The sequence below is a fragment of the Tupaia chinensis genome, unplaced genomic scaffold (genome assembly GCF_000334495.1).
Source record: "Tupaia chinensis unplaced genomic scaffold, TupChi_1.0 Scaffold143755_1, whole genome shotgun sequence".
Taxonomy (NCBI): domain Eukaryota; kingdom Metazoa; phylum Chordata; class Mammalia; order Scandentia; family Tupaiidae; genus Tupaia; species Tupaia belangeri.
This window is the reverse complement of record NW_006203604.1, coordinates 77,624-99,735: the sequence shown is the minus strand read 5'-3', so window position 1 is coordinate 99,735 and position 22,112 is coordinate 77,624. Positions and strand designations below refer to the sequence as shown.

Sequence of the window (22,112 nt, the reverse complement as noted above, 5' to 3'; positions counted from 1 at the left end):
AGCACTTCGTATTGGTAGAGAGCCTTGATCTTGAGTGTTGAATTTTATTACAGAGTTATCTTTTTCTATGAGGTTCAGAAAACACTGGACACTTATTCTATAAGCTAATATTCTAGATTCAACTATACAGAGAAAACTAAGGCAGTCTGGCAAATCATGCGTGAGCCATGCTTCCAGCAGATGTCAGAATCCTGAGGTGCGATGTGACAGAAGTTCTGACCAGCAATCAGGTTGTGCACATCTAGTCAACACGCAGCCGTAGGCTTGAAGAAGAGCCTAGACTGGGAAACACAGGGTGTATACCTCTGCCATACAGGTCCCTTCAGTGATAAGGTGTGTCTAAATCAGGGGATTTTCTGATTTCTCTTTATGTTCCAGTGTCTGTGATTATTAAAGATAAGGTCTTCTCATATATCTGTATGCCGAATACTACAGAGTGATATTAAAATAAAATTATTAGCTGAAATAAATTTAATAGCATATTTGAAGAAAGAATCATGAATTAGGCAACACTCAAATTCAGAAGAGGTTCAAAAAACTTCACCCTAACGGTGTAGACAGCAGGCTTTTATAGGCTGAAGCAAAGTAAAGAAATGACTTGATTGGCTACAACTGGGCATTTTCCTTGTTTAGAGTATGACCCAGTTAATTGACTCTTCGTGATTTTCAAGTTAGTAATTTTTTTTGTTTTTCAAGATTAATCAGTTACAAGGAATGCCTTGAAGTTAAGTTTAGATAAGGTTTTATAGGGCTCCTGGTACAGAATCAACTCCAGTCTAATCGCCTAACGTCCTCCTGCTTATTTTCCTTTAACAGTGACAACAGCACTTCTGAGAGTTTGGTCCAGGGAACCTGATTCCCTTTCAGAGGGCCTGTGAGGTCAAACTATTTTGATGTTACTGAGACATATTTTCCCTTATTTTATTTTATCTCATTTTATTTGTTCACTCATTTATTTTTAGTTTGACCAGAGAGAAACACAGAGAGAGAAAGAGGGAAAGTGAGAAAGCAAGCCACCAGGTCCAGGACTTGAACTGTGGTCGGCCACGTGGGTGTATCCAGCACCTTAACCACCTCGAATGTTCAGTGAAGTTTTCTGGAAGCTTCTTAACATGTACTAGATTAAATGCAGAAGCAGATATAAGAATCTTGCAGAAATTAAACAGATTTACAAAAATTAAGAGTGTATGTAACTCAGGACAGCTGGTGGCAGGGTGGTTAAGAGTGTAACTCAGGGCAGCTGGTGGCTCGTAAAACACAACAGGCATATATACATGTGTGCCCAAAATCCCAAAAGGAGAATGGAGGAGAAAGGATTGAGGTGTGACAATCACCCATGGGGGATGCTCTCTCCCTCCTCGCCCCCTCGTTTCCAGTTTGCCCTATAGCAAATTTAAAAAATAAGAAGAGTACAACTCTTCTCCCTAAATACAGCTTTTTTAAATAAAAATCTTAGGTTCACATAATGTTTTGTATTGTTTTTAAGTTATTAAATTTGAAAAAAAAATGTTTTTGATTGCAAAGGGAACATGTACTCACCAGCGAGACAAAGAAGGAAAGGAAGAAGAAAACACTCCTAATAGGGTGAGGTCATACCACAATCCTTCCTCCTCCATTTCTCTACTCTGTCAGGATTTGGGGCACACACACACACAAGCACTTGGTGGGTTCTGTATTGTTTTTAAGTTATTAAATTTGAAAAAAAAATGTTTTTGATTGCAAAGGGAACATGTACTCACCAGCGAGACAAAGAAGGAAAGGAAGAAGAAAACACTCCTAATAGGGTGAGGTCATACCACAATCCTTCCTCCTCCATTTCTCTACTCTGTCAGGATTTGGGGCACACACACACACATGCACTTGGTGGGTTCATCAAGCCTCCAGGGCTGGGGCCTGGCTCCCTTACCCACCAGGCTATAGAACTGTCCCAATAAGTAAATGTTTTCTTTAATTTCTCTTTTTATATTTAATATGGCAAGTATTGGTAGATATAACATATATACAAAAGGTCTTTAAGGTCTTCAGTAATTTTTTAAAAACATTGAAGAGTCTAGAGACCAAAAAGGTTTAAAATTGATGACTAAATGTTTAGGAATTTGATATAACTGAGCTGTAAGTCATCTGCATACTCTACATGTTTCAGATGGCAGATTGTAGTTTTTTAAATGTATTTCTATACCTTTTTCTTAACTAGACTTTTATTTGTACATAATTGATTTCTGTTGATTATGTTAACCAAATTGAACAAATGTTAAGTTTTTTAATCTCTGAGAAATACAGACTTTCAGTTAGTAATATCTTTTTGAAAGCCTTCAATTTTTTCATCAGTAACAAAACTAAAGGTCACGTGGGCTGGCAATGGCTTCAGATCATTCTTTTGTAGCATGACTTGGCCAAATTAGAATCTCTTCACAATAACATCTGAAAAAATTAGATGTGTTCTCTGATTCTTATGTTAATTTTTCTAAGCCTTCTTAGACAGCCATGACTCTGATTTGGTTGTATCATAAGCTACAAGTGATTTACTTAAAAAAAAATTAGGAAGCAGAGAACCAGCAGGTGGCGTGGTGGTTAGGGTGCAGGACACTCCCACATGGCCAACCACAGTTCGAGTCCTGGACCTGGTGGCTTGCTTTTTCACTACCGGTAATGAAGTGACAAGGAAGACCGATACAGCCCTGCCCTTTTTAGAGCTTAGGGACTTGCAGAGTCAAGAATTATAAACTAAGTAGTATATGAATAACTGTTTAAATTACAAGTACAGGGTGTAATATAAGAGGTTACAGCAAGGATCGTAACTAGGTCTAGAGTGGTAGTTACATGAAATCTACAAAAGCTTCTGTTAGTCCAAAGATAAAGTTTTCCTTGAGCTATTGGCTTTACATAAATAAGTTAGTTACTTATCTTTTAAGAATAATTTAGCTTAACTGTGTGGGAGTCCAACGCCTTGACTACTGTGCCACCTGCTGGCCCCACATGTTTTTATTTTTTTAAATGGACAGTATATTGACTATTTTTAATGCACATAACAAATTGCTAAATGAAAACAGTTTAAGAATTGGATGAAGAATTGAATGTGGGGAGTGTGCCAGGGTATTTACGTTATGAAAATTACAGCAAAATAAAGAACATCAATTGTCAAAAAAATAAATAAATAAAAATAATAATTTAGCTGATAGGGTAAGGTAAGAGGAGATACTTTTGGGTCTTTGTTTTTTATCTCCCACAAGAGGGAACAGTCTGGCCAACTTGCTCCAGTAATGCAATAAAATTATTGCAACAAAATTTTTTAAAAAAGAATAATTTAGTTTAAATTTCATTCATTATTTGATCTTTATTTGTGCAGGTAGGTGGAACTGATAAACTGGTAGAAATTGGCTTATGTTTGCTTTGTGAAAACAGTGTCCAACCTCAGGTGGTTGCAGCCCCTTGAAAAACCATCTACTCAGTATTTCCGCCTTTAGAGCACTCAGGGGCTGCTTTCTGCTGCCATTTTGACATATTTTTATATGATTATTTACTGTGATTATTATATTTTACCCATCAAGTAATGGGAATTTGTTTATTTGGAATAAGCTATAAGAAAACAAGAAACTTTTGAACTGATACCTTCTTTTTTTAGCTTTGTTTTGATTTTTTGGTGTGGAATGAAGGATTTTATGTCTTTGTCAAAATATAGCACAGAAACTATAGCCAAAAAAAAGATGCAGTTAATAAGAGAAGTAATGGAAAATATAAAATGTTCTTTGAATAATGAAGTATAGCAGAAAACAAGGAAAGCATTGTTTCTCTGTCAAATGAGATAAGAATAAGTTCTTTGGCTCTTACTCTCTTCTCTCAACTACTAATTTAAAATGTTAAAAAATGAATAGAGAGTGGGGATTGGCAGGTGGTGTGGTAGTTAAGGGCGCTGGACTCCCACATGGCCAACTGTGGTTCAAGTACTGGCCCTGACGGCTTGCTTTTTCACTTTCCCTCTCTCTCTCTCACTCTGTCCCTCTCTGGTCAAATTAAAATAAATAAATAAAGTTAAATAATTCTTTTTAAAAAATGACTAGAGAGTAAAACTTAACATAATCTATAGTGGGAATGGAGGAGACAACTAGAATAAGGAGGAAACCTGTGAAAATTGTAGCTATGAGTCATTGCATTGAAATTCAGCACAAGAAACCAGAACAGCACTAGTGTCTCAGCAGCGACTCTTGCCCTCCTTAAAATCATGAACCCTTTAAGGTTCTGACATAAACCATAAAGCTTCTGTCCTTAAGCATGTTCATAGAGATTTTGCCAACCAAATCCATTCTTGTATCTCAAGTTATTAATCACCCATCAAGATTTAGAGTTTATACTATTTCAGGATTCACACCAGGAGTAAACTCAATTTTAGATGGTAAGGAATTTAATTTTTTAAAATTAAAACCCATGAGAGATATTTAGGATATTTCCTTAGAGAAAGAAAATATTTCTTCAGACATAAAATCATTGACTAAAAAAATAAAAATAGTCTTGAGTTTATTTAAATTGAAATTTTTCCTAGTGGAGCCAAGAAGTTTTTGAGAAAAGTAGAAAGCAAGTTCCAGAATGGAAGCACATAACTACCTAATATAAAGAAGGCAAACAATATGAATAGGTATCTCTCAGAAGAAGAAAACATGTCTAATAAATATAAACAGGATCCCAACCTTGTGGACCAGAGAAATGAAATGCCATGTCAAACATAACCAGATGGTAAAAGTTAATACTGATAATGCCAAGTTTTGAAAAAAACATGGATTTATGGATCTGCTTCACTGTGTATTGAAGTATAAATTGGTACAGTGCTTTAGAAAAATGTTTAGAAAAATATTAACATTAAAAAGATGTTTGAGACCAGCAGTTGGTGTAATGGCTATGTTGCTGGACTCCCATGTAGTCGACCACAGTTCAAGTCTCGAACCCGGTGGCTTAAATTCACACCAGGCGTGTATGCATGCATGCCCAAGATCTTGAGAGGAGAATGGAGGAGAAGGGATTGTGGCATGACCATCCCCCCAGGGGGTGATTTCTCGCTTTCTGTCTATCTCTCTCTGTCTTTCTGGTGAGCGCACACACCCTATAGCAAAAAACTCAAAAATATGTATATATTAAAAAGATGTTCTCCAGGTCAATTTAATAAATTTAATAATTTTTTTCTTCTTCACCAAAGACTTTCTTAAATGAAACTTCCTTAATTAATTAATTTAAATTAATTTTGTTAAAATTGAACATGCCCTACAATCTATCACTTCTACTTCTGGGCATGTGCTGAAAAGAAAGAATGCACATGTATACTAGGACCATGTAAAAAAAAAAAAAAACTAAATAAATAAAACCTGGGGACAGGTGCCCATCAGTGGGAGAGTGAATGAAAAGAACTACAGTTTTCATGTAGTATGAGTGCATTATATATAATAGTCAAAATTATTGAATAGCATTGAAACCCAATGATAGGACTGAATCTTAGCAATGTGATAGGTTTAAAAAGTTAAGACCTAAAAGATTACATATAGCATAATAAGCTTGTATAATAGTTAAACAAAAAATTACTTTTTACATCAAATACATATCCTTTGAATTAAGACAATATAAGGAAAGCAAAAAAATTATGATGATGGGACCAGCAGTTGGCGTAATGGCTGTGTCACTGGACTCCAATGTAGTCAACCGCGATTCGTATCCCAGACCTGGTGGCTTAAAACTCACACTGGGTGCGTGTGCGTGCGTGCCCAAGATCCCAAGAGGAGAACAGAGGAGAAGGGATTGCGGTGTGGCCATCCCCCCTGGGGGGTGATTTCTCGCTTTCTGTCTCTCTGTCTCTGGCTTTCTGGCGAGCACACGCATCCTATGGCAAAAACCTCTCCAAAAAAAAAAAAATTATGATGAACCTGAGATTATGGATGATGGTAGGTAGAGGTAGGGGGAATTGGAGGAAAGTTACCATGTGATTAGATGTAGGTTATGAAAAGATGCTAAGTTTCATTTGGCATGCTAGGTTTCGGGTGCTTATTACTTCATTCAAAATAACTAATTATATAACCAGTCTTTTGGTGAACCACCCATGTACCAATAATATGAGTATTTTGAACCAACGGTGATTAATTCTACTTTGTGCACCTGAATTCCAGTTTAAAAAAAAAGTTTTTTCAGAAGAATACATAGATACTGAGTGTTTGGAACTACCCTAGGAATTGACTGGAAATAGAGAGACAAGTAAGACATATTCCTTATCTTGTAGTCTTAATAGAATAGAGACAGACATTGTAAAAAATGGATGAAGCCTTGCCTTGACCATGGGAGAAGTCTTTGGGGGTCCAGAGAAGGGAGAAGTTTCCTCAGCCTATCTGGTCTTGCCTCCAGTCTAGTCTCACTCATATACCTCTCTATATTTCTCCCTTTTAGCATACATACTTGATAAATGGAATATTTAAATTTCTGTTGGGTTACTTGTCTCATTCTATTTTATTATAAAGACAGTCACCTTCGTATTAGGTCTGTCTCATGTATTTAACTCTAAGCTCTACGAAGCCAAGAATCTTTCTGTATTCATCACAGGCCCCCAAAATACTTAGTATAATGCTCATATTTATTATTCCATTCAGCAAAGATTTGAGTGTCTGCTATGATGTAAGGCTTACATTTATGCAATAAATTTTGAAAATCGAGCTAATGGATGCACAAACAGAATATAGAAATTAACAGATTTTTGCCAAATGTCCTGGTAGATGCCTTGTGCGAGGACCTTTGGTGCTCATAGGACATGTAAGATATGTTTGCAGCTTTGTCTTGTTGTGGAGATGACTAAATCATGAAACAATTAGAAAACAGTAAATCGTGGGGGAAAAATTGCATTTTTACTTTTCCCCTCCCACATTTTGCTTTTGATGTCACAACTTAACATATTTGTATACTGGGTTTCCCTTGATAAATTATATTATTGTAGCTATTACCATCTTTAATAGTTTCATCTTTTAACCTTTATATTAAAGATGCAAAACATTTTGTTAATTGAAATAGTCCAGGCACAGGAAGACAAATGCCACATGATCTCATTGATGTGTGGGATGTAAACATGTTGAACCTATAGAAACAAGGTGGAATGGTGGTTATCGGGGGGTACGACTGGGAAGATTTTGGTCATAGAATACAAAATTTCAGTTAGAGAGCAGCAGTAAGTTCAAGAAATCTAATGAACAAGACAGTGAGAGTAGTTAATATGTACACTCAAAAATTCCTAAGACAGTAGATTTTAAGTGTTCTTACCACCAAACATAAGTATGTGAAGTAGTCATTGTTAGGTTGTCTGGAAAGTCATGATGCATTTTTGCATAGAAACACATAGAAAATGCATTAAAGAGTGAAAAAAATTAAAACGGGATTGTGGATGTAGTGTAAAAACAGGAAATTACTCTGTGAAAATACAAAATTGTGGATAGGAATTAAGGAAAACTACAATAAATGATAAATCTCTTTTTGATTTTCAAATCATACTTTAAACTAAAACTAAAAGCTATCATCACTGACATTCAATTTGCATAGATTGGCAAGGTACCAGACTTAAGAAGGCAATTTATAGATCTAATGCAATACAAAATGTTTTTATAAACAATAACCATTTCCACTAAACTAGCAAGCATGTCAGTTGTTGATTATAATCTACAACTTCCCATTAAATATTCTTATGATTGTACTTTGTAGCTGAAAAATGTCCCACATAAAGCCATCCTACAGATGAGACAACTGAGGTCCATAGAGGTAAAATGGCTTTAGTAAGGGTGCACTGAAAACAATAGGATTTTGGGCTGGCAGGTGGCGTGGTGGTTAAGGGCATTGGATTCCCCACATGGCTGACCTCGGTTCAAGTCCCAGCCCTGGCAGCTTGTTTTCTCTCTTTCTCTCTTTCTCTCTCTCTCTCTCTCTCTCTCTCTCTCTCTCTCTCTCTGTCCCTCTCAGGTCAAATTAAAATAAAATAATAAACAAATAAAATTATATTAAAAAAATTGAAATAAACAATAGGATTAGAACCCAAGTTTTCCTTCTAGTAGATCTTTATTTTGTATTTTTGTTAGGAGCTGTTTCTAATGTGACCTAGATACTTCAAAGTTGTTTTTCATACATTTATGTACATTGAGCACCTTTTTCAAAGTCAAGTAAGTGGCATTTTGAATTTTGAGAAAGCAGTATGCTATAGTAGAAGTACTGACCCATCCAGAAATTGGAGACCTGACTGCAACTTCAAATTCAACCTTGCCATTAACTGGTTGGTGACTCAAAGATGAACTTCACCATTAATCTTTTGCCAGTCACTTCCCCTCTGTGAGATTCCTAATGTCTCATCCAGCTTTAACATCCTTCTAGCTAAATGGAAAATTATCTATAGGTGGCAATGTGTGTGGTAGTACCTGGACTAGATTAACATATAGTGTATTCATGCTAGGAAAATACAGTTTCTACGTTGTAAAGATGCATAGCGATTGCATGTCAAAATAAGAAAAAATAAAATATTTTAAAAGAAGCAAAATCCTTCTAGCTAATGCCAGACTATAGCCCTTATGATCTGGTATGTGGACCATGAGTACAACTAGTTTAATCAACCAAGCATTAAATAATCCCTGTCCTTCCCAGGTAGAGTTATCTAGTTCCTTTGTGGTCCCATATAACGTATACAGCACTTACTTGTATTTCCCCTGAGAAGTGGACTCTGAGGACAATGACCACATGTATTCACTAAAATATCCTCCATACCTCTTTGTTGAATGAGTAAACTTCTGTTTTGGAGTTCTGCAGTTGCTATAGACTTTTTCTATTTACATTTTCTTTTTTTTAGTAAAAGAAAAATAATAGAATTTAAAAAGTGTTAGTTTAAGTATGGAATCTCAGTCATTTATTTGTATCATCTTCATTTGGTCATAAGGGTTTTGTAAATTACATAGTACGAATGCCTTCCTTTCTGAGTAATACATTTGTGTTTACTTTATCAGTAACTGCACTAGAGATTCTGTATGGTGTAATGGCCTCTTCAAGCCCCCCTTGATAAAGTGAAACATCAGTTCTTTAGATCAGGGAGAACAATGTTAAAAACCTGACCATTTATAAATTTAATATACAGGAATTTATTATGGTAATTGTATCTTTTATTTCTCTAGTTATAATCGCTGGTTATGTCAAGCAAGATCTGAGGATCTGTCTGATATTGCTTCTCTAAAAGCCTTATACCAAACAGGTGAGCATAAGGATATGATAACTTATTCTTTTACTAGATAAGGGCACTAAGCAGCATGCTATTTGAGACTTCATATTCCTCTGATTTCATCCACTTTATCTGTAAATCAATTTTTTAAAATACAGATAGTTTATGATCAGATTTTAAAAGAAACATCTCGGCCTATAAAATTTTCAACTTATACGTTGGTTAACCTCATTTCTTTCCAGAGTCCTTTTTCTCTTAAAAAATTTTCTTCTTTTAAAAATACCATATATTTGCTATTACAGAATTGAAACTTACATAAATATATAATGGAAACAGTGAAAGTTCCCAGGTTCTCCCCCTTTCTTATGTATATTTTTTTCAGATAGTACTTGTGAATTTGCAGATTTAAGTACTATTTAGGTTTTCCTGAATCACTAATGTTATTGAAAGTTGTAAGCTTAAACAAAAAACTTTCTGTTATAAAGATCTTGACTGCCCCTGATTTCAAGTTTTTAAGAGGTCTGTTGATACCAGAGACAATGTGAGAGGGTGGGAAATGGCAGAAGGTGAGAAGAAGGGAATCAAGGGGGGAAGGGGAGTAAAATATATAAGAAACAAGGAATGGAAAATTATTTTTTGACGATAACATGTATCCTTGACTGAGCCAATATACAGTGTATTCTGGATGGAAAATCACATTTTGTATACTGTAATGCTTTATGGTGAATGCATGTTAAAAAAAAAAAAAAAAAAAAGTCAGGGCAGGGGCCAGCAGATGGTGTAGTGGTTAAGATGCTAGACACCCACATAGCTGGCCACAGTTCAAGTCCTGAATTCAGTGGCTTAAAAATCACACCAGGTGCATATGCCTCTGTGCCCACAATCCTAGGAGGAGAACAGATTGCAGTGTGACTATCCGTCTGGGCGATGACTTCTCATTTTTCCTCTCACTTTCCGTCCCTGTCTCTTTGCTCTCTGGCTATCACAGGCTCCCTGTGGCCAAAAGAAAAGGGTAATGATCAAAGCTAAAGGAAAAAGATCTTGCTTTCCACATAGCAAAGGAATCTGAAGATAAAATTTGAAGAATTTATGGCTCTTGGTTTTCAGTCTTTTAAATTTGTGTAGAGTAATGAGACCAACAGTTGACATGATGGCTGCGTCCCTGGACTCCCATGTAGTTGACCACGGTTTGAGTCCAGGACTCAAGGCTTCAACTCAGGCCAGGCATGTGTGCTTGCATGCCCAAGATCCCAAGAGTAGAATAGAGGAGAAGGGATTGCGGTGTGGCCACCCCCCTGGGGGGCGATTTCTCGCTTTCTGTTTATCTCTCTCTGTCTTTCTGGTGAGCGCACATACCCTATAGAAAAAAAAAAAAAAGAAAAAAAAATCCTCTCCAGAAAAAAAAGTTTTTATAGAGAGTATGTTATTAAAGTCAGAGCTCAATACAAATACTGCCCTTGGAATGAGGTTTCTGAGTACCGATTACATTTCCTCTTCACAGGTGTCGATAACTGTGGTCGCACAGTGATGGTGGTAGTTGGAAGAAACATTCCTGTAACATTAATAGATATGGACAAGGTAAGCCATAAAAAGCCTCTGTTTTACAAATAGTGTTCATTATAAAAATAAGTAGTGTATGAATTTGGAATCAGGACTGACAGTGTGAGACGAGGCTGAATTGTGTGTCTGGAGGAGTAGCAATCTTGGGAGTCAGCACATTGCATTTCAGGTAAGTTAGAGATTAGTTTCATTCTGTGGAGAAACAAAAATGTTGGAATGTCGTATATGAGCTCCAGAAACACTACTGCTTTGTTTTGGATATGACGTAACTGCCAAGTGTTTAGTTGGAATCATTTGGTATTCAAATTGTACAAAGTTGGACTTTTTTGGAAAAAAAGAAAAATTAGTGCTTGAGCATCTATCAGAAGAGAATTAACCAGAGATGCAGTTTACCCAAGATAACATAATTTCAAAATCCTTTTATTTCAAAGCAGAGAACAAAAACAGATTATTTCTGAAGGAAAAAAAATAGTTACAAGTGGTAAATAAGAAAATAATCAACCTGATTAGTAGTCCAAAAAAAGGGAATTGAAATGAGGCATCTTATTTCATCTTCAAACTTATCCTGGACTTTTAAATAATAATCTTTGTCATTCCTGGGTGGGGATGGAGAGTAGACAGAAGAATAAGAAACAATCTGGTAAGAGTAGAAATCGAAATAATAAAAATAAACACACAAAGGAAAAACTCAACTGGTGAAAAGTTTATCATTAGTAAGTCTCAGTAATCATTTGTTTCGTATTCTTAATAATTAGTGTGACGTTCATTCACCTCATCAGTAAATACAATTCATAACAATAAAAGCGTAAATCCATGCATTTAATTTTGGTGTATACTTGCATGGTGTTTGGCTATTCATGACGTCTTATTTCATACAAAATAATGAGATATGTCACGCGGTTCAACCCAGGTAATAGCTGGAAAGATTCTATTGGATCATCGGAAAAGTCATGACATACTTTTTTCATGTTTTTCAATGCAAAGATGCGTCATGACTTTTCGAATAACCCCATATATTTTCTTAATGCCGTCTTTCTGTCTGCTCTGGTAGCAGGGGGATCCTAATCCAGGTTAATGTGATCGTGTTTTTGCCAAGGACTCACCTGGGAGGAATTGGAAACCAGTCTGTTTTGTAGTAATCCTTCAGCTTTACTTTTTCGTTTTCTCTTCGTAATTGTTTACAGTTACACCACTAGGTCATACTGGCCCTGCCAATATTTGTATTTCTATTTTCTTTTTAGTGTTTCTCTTAAACTTCATCTTTGTTATAATAGAATATTTCTGTAACTGATATGGGTCCCATTAAATTGAAGTCTTTCAGAGCTCTAGAAATGTTGTCCAACCTGTTGCCACCTGACTAAACCTGTTCTCGACTTCCTCATCCAGCTCAGCAGTAATGATCCTAAAATAATTAGCCCTCAGAGCCATGTAAAGCACTTCTCACAATGTCCCTTTGCAGTAATTCTTAATTACTTCAGAACAGTTAGTCTATATCTGAGTAGAGACTGCGAAGACTGAATTCATCCAGAAACGGAAACTTCTAATGTTTTTATTATCATTATTCTAAAAGAGGAGAAACCTGGTGGTTAAGTAAAGAACTCCTTTCAATATATGAAGAGTTACTTCAGAGGACAGACTGGCTGTTCTCCTCCATCTCTTAGAACAAGACAGAATTGTAGCATTTATGAGAATTACTAAATACTTTCCAGAAGGTCTTTTGTAGGAGAACTGATACTCATGAATCTGAAATATCTGTCTACAAATGACTGAGGTACAGATTAGATTGGCTTTCTGGGTTTTTCCTCTCTTAGCCACTGTGCAATAAACGAGTGTGCAAGGTGGTCTTCACCTTTACTCCCCTCTTTCTTTTGTAGGCACTCTTATATTTTATCCATGTAATGGATCACATTGCTGTGAAGGAATATGTTTTAGTATATTTTCACACACTGACCAGCGAATACAATCACCTGGATTCTGACTTCCTGAAGAAACTCTACGATGTCGTTGATGTCAAGTTAGTTATTTTTGTAAATTATGAAAGGGAAAATAGCTTCTTTCTTCTCTGTTATTAAGCTACAACAAACATTGCTATGTATTCTGTGAAAAGATATTTCATGTAACAAAGATTTTTATGGTTTATAAATTAGATAATCATAGGAAGCCCTCCTTAATTCAGACCTATTTTACATTAAAATAAATCCATGTGTAAGCTTTTCCCACTTTTTCACATCGGGGGAAGGCTTGGAGTCATTACCAATCTTGTTATAAGATAACAGAAGTATTGCCTTTTATTTATATTGTGTGTCCCACTTACCAGAATACACTTGTAAGCATTTAATTTGCTCCAGTGGCCCATGAGTTTACTAGGAGAGAATCTTGCCTACATTTCAAAGATAGAAGAATATTGACACTCTGAAAGGGAAGCATGTTGCCCAAGGTCTCACAACAGTAAATGTAGAATTTAGCCTTGAACTCATTCAAGCTACTGACTTGGAGCTAGAAGTTCCTTTTTATTGAACTATTATTTCCTTTATATTGATGATTGAAATTTTAATATAATACTATACTACAGCAAAGATCAAATGTAATGCATTAAATTTTTCCTCATTAATTTATTTCTTAAATAAAGGTGTTACTCTATCTCCTCTCTTTGTTATTGTTTGTGCTGCTATGATAGCATTACAATGTCTGTGAGTTGCATCGAAAAATCCATTATAATTAAGGTACAAAGAAAGCAAATTACCACCAATTTCCAACTATCTTACTCTTCCCATTAAATGACATCTTAACCAGGAATGATAATTCCTAATTAATACCAAATATATATCTTCTAGCTCGCTGTGAATATGGGTTGTTTTATATAGGGAAGCCTTATGCCATTGTTACTCTATTTTTACCACTAACCAGCTTTTTACTGGGAACTGACCCAAAGTGTGAAGTGAAAGTTTGTGCTATTTCTTTGAACGCCTTTCCCATTAAGCTCATCTGACCCAGAGATGATTACGGAACAACTGAAAAAATCTTGGCTACATGTAGAAAGGCTAGGTAGATAGAGTGATAAGTAAAAGGTTGATACTGGATCCATATTATCTGGGTTCAGTTCCTGATGTCACCACTTGATGGTGGGTGACTTAGGAAGAATTAAAATAGAGGTAGTAAGCTCATAGACTTGTCCTGAGTATTAAAGAGTCTTTAATTTCAGAGACACAGTAAGCTCTATTTGTTGCTATAATATAACCTTTGAAACTTTTAGTTTCCAAGTTGTTATACACTTTAAGTGGTTTTACTATTATTTAATACATACATCTGATCCCAGAGATTCTAGCACCATATAAAAAAATGACACACATTATTTGTTAAATATGAATTTGCTTTGTCCTGCTTATAGGTGGCTCTGTCACCATCAACAGAAATACTGTCTCCTACAAAACATACTTTAATAAAACATTCTCTGAATCATTTTTGACATTTCATTTAAAATTCAATATATAAACTAGAGCTGCTTTTAAAAAAAAATTTCCCTCTTTGAATATATTTATATTCTCAAGCAAAGAGTTAATTGTCTATAATTTTAGGTGACTGATTTTAGGCATGACTTAGAGTGACCATTTCTCTTTTTGAATCAGGTACAAGAGGAACTTAAAGGCTGTTTATTTTGTTCACCCAACATTTCGTTCAAAGGTAGAGTATTTTTTTACTTTTGACTAAGTCTTGACTTGAAAGTGCTCTGCATGCCCAGATTAAGATGTACTTTTAACATCTTAATCATTGCTCTCACTGTTGTGATTGCTAATTTCTTAATTTGCTTTTCCTTTTTAAGTGATCCTGAGTGTGGTCCTAATATATTCGTTGTTTGGGGACCAGCAAGTGGCGTGGTGGTTAAGGCGTTTGACACTCCCACATGGTCGACCACAGACAGTTTCAGCCCCGTACCTGGCAGCTTGCTTTCTCATTTTCCATTTCTCTGTGTGTGTGTGTGTGTGTGTGTGTGTGTGTGTGTCTCTGGTCAAATCAAATCAATAAATAAACAAATGAATAAATAAAAATTAAATAATTAGTAAAAATATTTTTGTTAAAACTTGCCATAATGGCTATGTTGCTGGACTCCCATGTAGTCAATCACAGTTCGAGTCCCGGACCCGGTGGCTTAAACTCATGCTGGGCACATGTGCATGCATGCGTTCCCAAGATCCCAAGAGGAGATTAGAGGAGAAGGGATTGCGGTGTGGCCATCCCCTCTGGGGGTGATTTCTCACTTTCTGTCTCTCTCTCTGTCTCTGGCGAGTGCACACACCCTATAGCAAAAAATATATATATATATATATGTGTGTGTGTGTGTGTGTGTATGTTGTTTATAACTCCAGTATCTTTGTTAGCAACCCTTACAAGCCTTTAGCCTCTCAATCCTTGCTTCTTTATGCTCTTTGTTCATCTGGTTCCTTGCTCAGGCTGTTGGTTGGGAATTCATCTCCCTCCTTTGCTCATGGCTAACCCTTCATAGCCCAGCTCACCAATTGCTTTGATTTTTTAAAAATTCTTTTAAAATGTATTTTATACATCTAATCACTATACATAATAGCTTGTAAAGTGAATTTTTCTAGCATAAATACACTGCACACCAGTCCAATTAAAGATGTTATCATACATGATATCATCAGTAGACAATCCTCCATTCCTGTGTCCCTTAAATGTCTTGCCTCTTTATTTTCCTCCTTGAGAGAAAGGGAGTCAAGGAGCAGTTGCTTTCTGTAGACAACTCCTGAGCAGTCCTGTAGCAGTTCAGCCTCTCCTCACTCCATCAGATGGCCTTGGCTCACTCCCAACCAAGAACATAGAAAACACTAGTTAGGAACTCTCTGTCTTCCCTTCCTACCTGAAACTTTTTTGCCATCTTTTCCTGTCATTGCCTCCTTTTTCTCTGTCACAAAAATGTGTTCCTTTTCATTGAAGGACAGTTCTTCTTGTGGTCTGGATCTCACAGTAATAACAACAGCTCCTGGTTTCTGAGCACTTACTATGTGCCAGTGCTTCCCATGCATTATCTGCTTAAGCCTTACAGTTCACATGTGAAGTACCTAGCGTAGCATTCCTATTTTACAGAGAAAGGAATTGCTGCTGGAGATAAAGACACTTCCCCAAGGTAACCAACAGTAAGTAGGAAAGGCTGGATTTGAATCCAGGCTTGTGAGTCCCAGAGCCTACACTCTTTTTTTTCTTTTTTTAAGAGAGATTTTTGCTATAGCACATGTGTACTTGCCAGAGAGAGACAGAAAGCAAGAAATCAGCCCCCAGGGGGATGACCATACCACAGTCTCTTCTCTTCCATTCTCCTCTTTGGATCTTGAGCACCAACGCACAGGTGCCTGGAGTGAGTTTAAGTCACCAGATCCGGGACTCGAACCATAGTCAAGTACATGGGAATCCACCAACCTAACCATTATGCCATCTGCTGATCCCATAATAACCTACACGCTTAACTACAGAAAATGCTTCCATTTTCTTGGGAACCTTTCTTTGGCAATCAGTGTTTTTCTATCTTCTATTTGGCTGAACCTAAATTATCAACTTTTTTTAGAGAGATTTTTATTTTTTTTCCCTAGAGCATGTGCATGCACCAGAGAGAGATGAAAAGCAAGAAATTCCCCTCCAGGGGGATGGCCACATCACTATCCCTTCTTCTCCATTCTTTCCTCAGTATTTTGGGCACACATACACATGCACCTGGTCTTAGTTTCAAGCCTCTGGCTCCAGGACTCTGGCTCATGGTTGGCCATGTGGGAGTCGAGCAATGTCACCATTACACTATCTGTCGTTCCCCAAATCATCAGCCTTTAAGCATGCTAAGGCATCTACCTCCCCTTTACAACCAAAATTTTTAGTGTAATCTATGTCCTGTGCTCACCATCTCCTCATATACCTTAAATCACTCCAGTCTGGTTCTAATCCCGCTGTACCCACCAGAGCTGTTCACATCACAATCACCAGTATTCTCTGTGTTACTGACTTCAGTGGACTCTTTTCCGTCTTTATGTTATTGGCTTTCCCTATAGCCCTGAACACAATTGATCACTTCTTTCTCAAAAACACTTTGTCTTGACTCCTTTAAAACATTTTTTTTTTGGGGGGGGGAAGAGGTTTATTGCTATAGGGCGCATGCGCTCGCCAGACAGACAGAGAGAGACATAGAGACAGAAAGCGAGAAATCACCCCCCCAGGGGGGATGGTCACGCCGCAATCCCTTCTCCTCCATTCTCCTCTCGGGATCTTGGGCACGCACGCACACATGCCCTGCGTGAGTTTTAAGCCACCGGGTCCGGTACGCGAACCGTGGTCGACTACGTGGGAGTCCAGCGACATAGCCATTACGCTAACTGCTGGTTCCCTTGACTCCTTTAAAACTTCTGTGGGCCAGCTGGTAGCATGGTGGCTGAGGCAGCTGGATTCCACATAGCCGACTGCATGGTTCAAGTCTTGGACCCATTAGCCTGAGAAACATGACAAGCATGTTTATGTGTGCATGCCCAAAATCTTGAAAGGAGAATTGAAGAAGAAAGAATTCTCCGTGGGGGGTATTTTCTCATTTTTTCTCTCTCTGGTGAGTGCACACACCCTATGGCAAATTTAAAAAAAAAGAAAAAAAAAAACTTACCTTGCCTAGTTTCTCTCCTACTTTTAGCTGTTCCTTCTCAGTCTCCTTGGGTCTCTTTCTCTGCTCACTGTTTGAGTATTAGTGTTCCCAAGCCCTCTGCCATTCTCTATCATTCTGTACCCTTTTCTTTCATTCTCAAGTCTTCTACAGCCTTCTGAAATACATGTGATACCCAAATGTATGTATGTGGAGATGGTAAAGCCTACTGTCTAGAAGCATCATTTTGAGATGTAGGTGTCTTAAATGCCTACCCTGCCTCTGCCACTTACCAGTTTATTATCTCAGGCAAGTAGTATAATCTCTCTGTGCTTTAATTTCATCCTCTATAAAGTGAGAATAATAATAGTACCTACCTATTAGGACTATCAAAAGGATGAAACAAATTAATATATGCAAAATGCTTAAAACATTATCTGACACCTAATAATCAGACATGACAAATATTAGCTATCATCATCATCGTTCCTAAACTCTTGACCTGCATATTGAACTGCTGATTAGACATCTTCAATTAGATATCATGCAGGCCCCTAAAGTTTATTGATCAAACAGAACTACTCATGTCACTCCTCTCCACCTATTCGTAAACTGCTTTTTGTATTCCCCATCTGAGTAAATGGAGCCACCACCTACCCGAGGGCCTGCGCCTATCCAGGGAGGCATCCTTGAGGACAGCCAGTCATCTGTGTCCATGGGTGTAGAACCCATGGGTATGAAGGTCTAATGGTGCCATACCCTTTTATGTAAGGGACTTGAGAATTGCAGTCCCTTATATAAACCAATCCTCATGAATACTGAGGGACATGTGTATTTTTCCTACATCACCTCTCATGACATTGCATCAATTCTGTGTGCTTGCTCAAGTCTACACCTGCCATTGCTCCCCTGCCTCCACGGTAGTTCATCCTGCTGTCTTCTTTTATCTGAAAGGACACAGCAACTTCCTAATCAGTCATCCGGCCTCCGGTATTGCACTGCTCCAAGTGCCTCACACATGCCTCATGAAATTTTCTTACAGTGTTTTAAGAAACCTACAGTAGTTACTATAGTGATTCTTTGCAAAAGTTTGTTAACTCCTGGTCCAAGCAACATCAGAACAAAACAAAAACCAACCTGGATATGTGAGTCAGTTTGAGGAAAATATGATTCATTTAGGTGTATAAACCTGTGATTTAGTATTATATTCGATGGGTAAGGGGGAGAGGAAGGATAATGTCATCCATGGCTTCCAGGTGTCTTCAGATGTATACATCATAAACTGGGATATAAATTTGAGAGTCATGTTAAGTAAACAGCCTTAATTTTTTATTTGTAATTTTGTAATAGGACATATGTATGTTCTCACCGAAGAGAGAGAGGATAGGTGAGAAAGTACCCCTAGTGAGGATGGCCAGGCCACAGTTCCTACTCCTCTGTTCTCTCAGATTTGGGGACACACATTTGCATGTGTCCAGTGTGTTTTCCAAGATGTTGGGTCCAGGACTTGAACAGTGCAGTCAGCCATGTGGGATCCAGCCACAATAACCACCGTGCCACAGGTTGACCTGAGCCTTAATTCTTTAAATGTGTTAATGAATAAAATCAGAAAGACTCAGAACAAAGAGAAGAACTAAAGACAGATCCCTGAGATCAGGAAAGAAGACCCAGAAGAAATCATCTGAAAATAATTGAGACTGATGCTGTGGAAGCCAGTGGAGGGGGAATGCATCAAATGGAAGGAATAGTTACTATATTAAAGCATTGTGTAGGAATGAAGTAAAATAAGTACTGAAAGGTTCATGATGATGATAGCTGTTTCAAATGAGAATGAATGTTTCATTCTCATTTGAAACATTAAAAAGAGTTCGTGAAATTAAAGCCATATCGAGAACCAGCAGTTAGCGTAATGGCTATGTCGCTGGACTCCCACGTTGTTGACTGCGGTTCACGTCCCAGTCCCGGTGGCTTAAAACTCACGCTGGGCGCATGTGCGTGGGTGCCCAAGATCCCGAGAGGAGAATGGAGGAGAAGGGATTGCAGCGTAACCATCCCCCCTGGGGGGTGATTTCTCGCTTTCTGTCTCTATGTCTTTGTCTGTCTGGCGAGCGCACGCGCCCTATAGTGAAAACCTCTCCAAAGGAAAAAAAAAGAAATTAAAGCAATATTAACTATTTTCAGCATACCAATTTCAGAGCACCATTTCTATTATAATTCCTGGTAACCGTTCTAGTTTTGTTTTTTTTTTCCCCCCTCCCTTTTTTTTTTTTTTTAGTGTGTGCACCATTTTCTCGTTAAAAGGATAAAATTTGCTGATAATATGATTCAGCCTTTTGAGTCCTTTAGCACTTAGTTTTGTGGGGGGAGGAGTGAGTCTTTTTTCCTCGTTTTTTTGTTTTGTTGTTGTTGTTGTTGTTGTTGTTGTTTTGCTATAGGACACATATGCTCAGCAGAGAGAAAGTAGAAATCTCCCCTCAAGGGTAATGGCCATGCCACAGTCTTCTCCTCCACTCTCTGGGGATTTTGAGCACACATGCATATAGATCCAATGTGTTTTTCAAGCCACTGCATCTGAGGCTCAAACTGCAGAGTCGGCATGTGGGGTCCAGCTGCCTTAAACACCATACCCCCAGCTGACCCAGCACTTAATGTTTAAATGTTAGTGGATAAATATTGGGGATTATTATTTTATTAATTACTTATTTAATAGTTTTTTTTTTTTAATTTTTTTTCCCCTATGATATCACGTCTGTGCCCCTGCTTGTGGGAGAGAGATCCTCAGCAGAGTCTGTTTATGTTGTGATGTTTTCTTTCCCTCAGCCTCACAGCTTGTCAAGATCTTTGGCAAGTGTGTGCGTACCCAGCATGTTTCAGGTCTCCTGGGGCCAGGGATCTGCACCCAAGATCAGCCCCAGAGCTTCTTGCACTACAGTTGGGTACACTATTGGCTGCACCTCAGGGCTGGGTCATTTATGCTGTTTTTAACTGACCCATAATAACGTCACATATTTGTGGGTTCCAGTGTCAACTGAACTGATTGCACAACTCACACTAATGAGCCATAAACTGTACTTTGAAAAACATAGGTTATTAGAAGATTTCGAAATGTAGTTATCTTGTGTAAAGTTTCTATCGTGTTTTTGTTTCTAACTGTGGCCTCTGGCTTACATTATTTTTCTCCTCTATTAATCAGGTATCAACATGGTTTTTCACCACCTTTTCTGTCTCAGGACTGAAGGACAAAATCCACCATGTGGATAGCCTCCACCAGCTATTTTCTGCCATATCACCAGAACAGATCGACTTTCCTCCCTTTGTCCTTGAATATGATGCCAGGGTAAGATGTCCCAGTTCTCCCTCACCTGGGGAAATATATTAGCTGTCCTCTAGAGCAGGTTATGGGCACAACAGCCTGTCATTTACAAGATTTATGAACGTTAATTGGTGTATTTTCATGAACTTAATCATGTAATTCAAATTATTTTCTTATAACTTTAAGAAAAAGTTCTGTCCCAGAAGAGGCTTTTTTTTCCCAGATAAATATTTCAGTAGGTTTTTCTACTATGAATTTGAAGCCAGTCTTTGTTTTTATTGTCAGTTTTCTACACATCTGAGACAGATATCTCAGACTAATTTCTTTTTAAGTTTGAATGGCTTTTATCCACATAACTGGAGCCAGAAGAATCTGTCAGCACCCACTTTCAACATTAATGGTAAAGCAGTCACTTATCTTAATTGTCTTTATCCTGCTAAAAGTTTTAATTTTCTAAAAGTTTGTGTCTTTTTAAGAACATCAGCTAGTAGTATCAGTATTGTTATTACTTATAGATACATTTTTGGGTCTATTACTTAAACACTAATCAAAAAACTTGAACTTTGACTTTCATCAAAGTTCTATTCCATTGTGCTTGTTCATAGTATCACCTTAGTAATTAAAAAAAAAAAGTAGTATCATACTTGGCCAAAAGCTCATCAGCTCATTGTTTAATTGTTTCTAATCACATAGCTTTATGCATGATCCAGCAAATGTATTTGAAAGTCACATCAAGTTTTAAATGAATTACTCTTCCCTAATTATTGCACAAACAGGTATATAGTAAAATAAAAGTCTTGCAACACATTTTCTCTCTAACATTTCTCTCAACTTGAGCAATGATTTCTGTGCCCCTTACATGAAGAGCAGTGTTTAACGTGTTCTAATAGCTAATAAAATTTAATGTGGCTGTTGCCCAGAAAAGACTTGGAGTTGGAACAGTTGGATCATAGATGCAAAGATTGTTGAATGTATGGGAATGGAAAATATCAGTTTGCATTTGCTGCAGACTGTCAGAGTAAATGACCTTCTTAGTAGGCCTGTGGACTATACATCACTCTTCTTACTGCTTAAAAAAAATGGATAACAAAAAATGTGAAAAGTGCTACCAAATGTCTTGATAAATCTTAGAATGACAGTTCAAAGCTAATGCTAAATTTTTCATTTGTTTTCTGGAGTAGAAATAATGCAAGTTGGGTATTTAATAAGAAAACCCAAAGACAAGCCAGCCCATGGCATGGTGGTTAAAGCAGCTGGATCCCACTGGGCCAACTGTGTGGTTAAGTTCTGGACCTGGCAACTTGAAAAACACACTGGGTGCATATGTGTGTGTTCCCAAAATCTTGAGAGGAGAGTGGAGGAGAAGGGATTGCAGCATGCCAACCCCCCAGGGGGTTGCTTTCTCACTG

General features: G+C 37.4%; 1 protein-coding gene across 1 annotated transcript in view; it reads left to right on the top strand.

Annotated features, from left to right (window-relative positions):
• GDAP2 (ganglioside induced differentiation associated protein 2) overlaps positions 1-22,112 on the top strand; it is a 79,831-nt gene that overhangs the window by 52,421 nt on the left and 5,298 nt on the right. Inside the window, exons 9-13 of the mRNA XM_006164885.2 lie at positions 9,162-9,238; positions 10,707-10,783; positions 12,640-12,779; positions 14,392-14,446; positions 20,584-20,727. Of these exons, the coding sequence (XP_006164947.1) occupies positions 9,162-9,238; positions 10,707-10,783; positions 12,640-12,779; positions 14,392-14,446; positions 20,584-20,727 (493 nt within the window). The remainder of the gene's footprint in view (positions 1-9,161; positions 9,239-10,706; positions 10,784-12,639; positions 12,780-14,391; positions 14,447-20,583; positions 20,728-22,112) is intronic.